Source organism: Orycteropus afer, unplaced genomic scaffold (genome assembly GCF_000298275.1).
Source record: "Orycteropus afer afer isolate SDZICR_OR568_19922 unplaced genomic scaffold, OryAfe1.0 scaffold00070, whole genome shotgun sequence".
NCBI classification, from domain to species: Eukaryota; Metazoa; Chordata; class Mammalia; order Tubulidentata; family Orycteropodidae; genus Orycteropus; species Orycteropus afer.
In genome coordinates this window covers 10,375,850-10,381,335 of record NW_006921657.1, presented here as the reverse complement: position 1 = coordinate 10,381,335, position 5,486 = coordinate 10,375,850, and the positions used below count along the sequence as shown (strand labels likewise).

The 5,486-nt window shown below is 35.7% G+C and overlaps 1 protein-coding gene across 1 annotated transcript in view; it reads right to left on the bottom strand.

Moving 5' to 3' along the window:
* The window catches only part of CTNNA3 (catenin alpha 3), a gene marked incomplete at its 3' end in the record, with an annotated part of 1,944,816 nt that overhangs the window by 1,812,239 nt on the left and 127,091 nt on the right, over positions 1–5,486 (bottom strand). Inside the window, exon 3 of the mRNA XM_007940725.2 lies at positions 274–440. Within this exon, the coding sequence (XP_007938916.2) occupies positions 274–440 (167 nt within the window). The remainder of the gene's footprint in view (positions 1–273; positions 441–5,486) is intronic.

Sequence of the window (5,486 nt, the reverse complement as noted above, 5' to 3'; positions counted from 1 at the left end):
AAAAAAAAAAAAAAAAAAGCCTAGAACTTCCTCATCCATTTCCTTATCCATAAGACATGTTGATTTTCAATTTCTCACTGGCTTTAGAACTAACTTCTGGCTTACTTCTCCTAAGGCATACATTAGTCTTCACAATCCAATCCAGTCAGCTTCTGATGGGTGATGTTAAGAAATGAGGGTGAGGCCAGGATACACTAGGATTGATGCCAGGTTCAGAGAATGGAATTGGCAGTGACAACAATGCCAAGGTAAATGAAGTCATCTTTTACTTACAGCTGACACGTGCTGCAGAAGATACATGACATCAATCATGTCTGCGAGGACAAGGAGTCTCGTAACTGCAACCAACAAGGCACGGGCGGCTTGAACCACAGCCTCCCTTTTTGGGAGATAACAGGGGTCATCTGTAAATCTTTCAGCTGATATTTTCAAAGCATCACCTGCAAAATACAATCCACAAATAAGTTTTGCTGTAAATTTCAGTATGCCTAGTTCAACATTTATGAGCCAACCTAATTCCAAGCACACTCAATGACTAAGCATAATATTAAATACTGCCAGTTGGCACTCGAATATCACCTCTTAATAAACAGTGCAGTTTCAAATTGACATTTGTTTTTGATAAATGCTCTGGAATTTAAGAAGCAGAAGACCATCTTCCTGCAAGAAAATTGTGTTCAATTGACTAGCAACATGTAGTAAAATTGCTGTCAATTTCTGCATTGGCTAACTCTTCATTTGTTGTGAAAGATTTCATTACTAAGACTTCAACTGGAAACAATCCTGTTCATAAAAATAAGGTAAATCTTCATTGAGTTACTTTCCAATTCAATGACTGTTAGAAAAGAGCCAGCCTTTAAGATAATAAGACAGCAGTTCTCTGATAAAAGTTTTATATAGGCAGATTTATTTTAAACTAGCAATAAAATAATAACCAATGCTTAGGCACAAAAATAATGATATTTGATAGTACGTAACTGTTAAAGAAATATCATGTCCACTATTTTAAAAGTTTCTCCAGTTAAAATACATTTTATTACAAAAGTGATATGTACTTATTTTTCAAAGTTCACAGTTCAGAAGGGTATAAAATAAAATTTTCCCTCTTCCCTTCCAGTGACATAATTGTTAGACATTACCACATCCCCTATTATTTGAATTTTAATTTAAATTGTCCTTATTGTTTAAATTTTTTTTTAATTTACAGTACCAAAGTACATAAAGAAAAAAAAATCCATACTAATTTCCCAAAATACCCAAACTTCAGCTCTTATATATCTATACTGAAATTTTCCATGAATGCATGTGATAGATAGATAAATAGATGTTGTTATTGTTGTTATGTGCCCTCGAGTCGGACCTGACTCATAGTGACCCCTCCTTGGGTTTCCGTGGCAGTATCACTACAGAAGTAGATTGCCCCATCTTCCTTCCGAGGAGTGCCTGGTGGGTTTGAACCACTAGCCTTCTGGTTAGCAGTCAAGTGCCTTAGGCACTAAGCTACCAGAGCTCCTAGATAGATAGATAGGCAGATATATGTCATAGGGAAACACATGCATCAATATTTTACATGCTATAAATAGAAAATATAAATATAGAAGATTATATATATACATATACATATTTTTCACATATGGTATCATACTATTTTAACTTTTACAATTTGTTCTTTTTCTTTACCTATTTACCTTCTTTTCACATTGGGATATAGATGACCAGAAGGTAATATAGCACAGTGATTAACAGTGTGGGCTCTGGAACCAGTCTGCCTGATTTGATGTCCTACTCCCCTGAACAAGTAACTTAACCTCTTTGTGATACATTTTCTTCATCTACAAGTAGAGCTAACAATAATAATACCTGCATTTTTATGAAGACTGAAAAAAAGCTGTGTTTGGCACTTAGCAAGCACTTGATCAGCTAGTACTATTATTCTTTCTAATGCATGCATAAAGTTACATTTGATTGATATCCAACTCCAACCAACCAGTTGCTGCAAGTAGATTCCAACTCATGGAGACCCCATATGTGCAGAGTAGAACTACTCCATAGAGTTTTCAAGGTTGTGCCTTTTGGAAGCAGATCACCAGGGCTTTCTTCCAAGGAGCCTCTGGGTGGATTCAAACTGTCAACCCTTTGGTTAGTAGTTGAGCTCTCAACCATTTGCACCACCCAGGGATTCCTATCAGCTATTATTTTTCAGGAAATTCATACTGGAAATGGTAAGTTTTTAAGACCAGTAAATGCGTGACTTTTATGTGGTTCCCTGAAAGTTAAAATTGCTGCTGTGGGATTGTGAAAAATTAAACTGATCTCTGAGATTTAGAGAGCAGTGAATTTTCACAAAAAGAAAAAAAAAAAAGATTATCTTTTCTTGCTGTTCTGAATTGGAAAATTATTATAGCCTTTGTAGAATATTGTCACTGATTTCATATACTAAAACAATATATATATCAAAAGATAAGTATGTGTTCTTGATTTCTAAAATGTTGGAATGTTGAACAACTAGATGAAGAGCCATACTTATAAAAAAATAATTTAAACAACAAAGTTTCTGTCTCCATGAAGGTAATATGAAGAGTCAGCCAGGTAGCACAGTTGGACAGGGGAAAAGAAATCACTCCCAAATACACTAACAAAGGTACAGTAAGTAAATTTACTATTACTGTGCTAACCCTTTTCAGCAGGTTTCATATCACAATTCTGGTCCCAACTTAAACATCACTTCCTCTGGGGATGCTTAGACCCCCTTTATAAGGCAAGTTCCTTTCTAGATACTACACTGGAATTCTATGCTTCTCTATCATAACTCTCCTCATCATCTATTGTCATGACTTGTATCAAAGCCTGTCTTCTCTGTTAATAAGAGACTAACAAGAGCAAGGTCCTGCATTCGTCATGCTCACTATATTATCCCTGGGCCCAGAACAGTGCTTACTCTATTGCATATATGCAATACACTGAATGTACACAGGCCAATGAATATGTAAATTACTCAACTTTCATTCAACAAACATTTATTGTTCCTTGTGACAGCCCAAGATAGCAGCTTAGTCAGATATATTATGTCATCCCTCTACAGCAAAGATCTGAGTCACCAAATGAAACAGATAATAGATGACAATCCTGGAACCCAGAGCATCAAAAGGAAGGATAGAGAATTAGATCAAATGTTGATTAGAAGGAGAAAGTGAACAAAAACCATGGACAAGAAGAGGTACAGATCAGAGGCATCCTGACAGCCGACCTGGTGCAGCATTGCCATCTTGAAACAAGGCAAGTAGCAACCCTAGGTGAGGAGCATAGGAAGGCAAATTCATGGAATTAACAATATGAGACAGAAACTGTAGACAAGCACAGAGTAAAGCAAGGTGAACAGGACATGAACAAGATCTAAGAAATAAAAATACAGGAAGGCAGGAAAGAGCTCCAGGGATTCTGGTAACACAGAACATGGAAAGACTGGGGAGGGAGCCAGGATACAGAGAAAGGACCACTCATTAATGGCAGTCCATGAACATTAGGGTGGATGGCACACATGGAGTAGTAGATCCATAGAGAGTCAGCAGAAGGTTCCCCACCAAACCAGATTCCAGGCAGCACCCCATCCTCACCTTGTGTAAGAAAGGTCCTAATTGCTGGCTACCAGCTATGGGATGTGCCCCAGCACCCACGCCCAGTGGCCACAGAAACATGCTTTCCCTCCTTCCCATACTCCCACTAACCAGTAGCAGCCACTTCTACTCCCACCTTCCTGCCCATCCAGTGACTTTGATACAAGCGAGTACCCTTACCCCTCACCCACCCCTCACAACACCACCTCACCTACCTGGCAATAAGAGGCAAGAATTTCCATGCCATGAGACTAACGATCAGTGGAGCATGCCTGCCCTGCCCACACTGGTATATTAAAACAAAACAAAAGAAAAAAGTCAGGAAAGAACAAACAAGCATACAATCAATCAATGAATATATAAATAAATAAAATAACACCTTAATGCTTCAGAGACAGCAGACAACAACAAATCACATGAAGAAATAACATCGTTTGAACAAGTGAGCAAAATAAAGAGAAACAAAACTTTCCTGAGGAAAAAGTGATAATAGAACTACCTGAGAAGAAATTCAAATGATTTATATTTGGATCCTCAAGGAGATAAAGGAAAACATTAAAAATTCCCTAGAAGAATTTGGTAAACCAATACAAGAACAAAAGACGCATCAATAGACAATTAGAAACCATACAACAATAACAATTAGAAATTCAGAAGATTAACAATACAATGGAAGGACACAGAAGTAGAATTGAATCACTTAAAGGAAGAATCAGCAAACTAGAAGGAAAATCTCATGATACAAATTTGTTCAAGGAATAAGGAGAAAAAAAGAATGAAGAACAATGAAGAAAGCCTAAGAGCTATGTGAGACACCATCAAGAGGAATAACTTATGGGTAATAAGAATTCCAGGAAAGGAGAAAGGAAAAAAAATAAAATACAGAGAGAATTTGGAACATGTATTGGAAGATAACTTCTCAAATATCATGAATGATGAGAAGGTTTCTATTCAAGAAGCTCAATGAACCCCATACAGAATGGACTCCAAAAGAAATTTACCAAGACATATCATAATTAAACTGTCTAAAACCAAAGACAAAGAAAGAATTGTGAAAGCAGGTAATAAAAAGTTAAACACCACTTACAAAGGGACAACGATAAGACTAAGTGCTTATTTCTTATCAGAAAGCATGCAGGCAAGATACATATAAAATCCTAAAAGAAAAGAATTACCAACCAAGAAACATACACAGTAAAACTGTCTTTCAAAAATAATGGTGAAATTAAGACTTTCTTGGATAAGGAAAAATTTAGGGAATTTGTTTTGTTTTGTTTTGTTTAAAAAAAAAAAAGTCAGCATTAAAGGAAATATTAAAAGGAGGTCTTCAGATACAGAACCAACATCAAAAAACAAACTGAGATAAAGGCACACAATAGCATCACCCAGACACCAGATAAAGATTTCACAAAAGTAAAACAAACCTATAGAACTTACTATAGGGAACCAGAGTTGTTAAGCTGTAGATTTGTTAATAAACAAGAAAATAAAAAATATTCAGTGAACACAAAAACAATAATAACTGATATGAAAAGAAAATCCACATACAAAAAGAACTGTCCACACAAAATTATGAGGAATAAAGAAATTAACACCACAAAAAATGTGAATAAAATGACAGCAATAATTCATACTTACCATTAATCACACTGAATGTAAACAGATTAAATGCACCAGTCAAGAGACAGAGAGTGGTAGAATGGATTCAAAGAAAAAAAAGTATGAGCCATCAATATCTTGCCTATAAGAGACACATCTTAGACACAAAGACAAAAATAATTCAAAAACAAAGGACAGAAAAAATATATCAAGCAAAAATAATATCGGATAAAATAGACTTTAAGTCAAAATCCATTACAATAAACAAAGAAG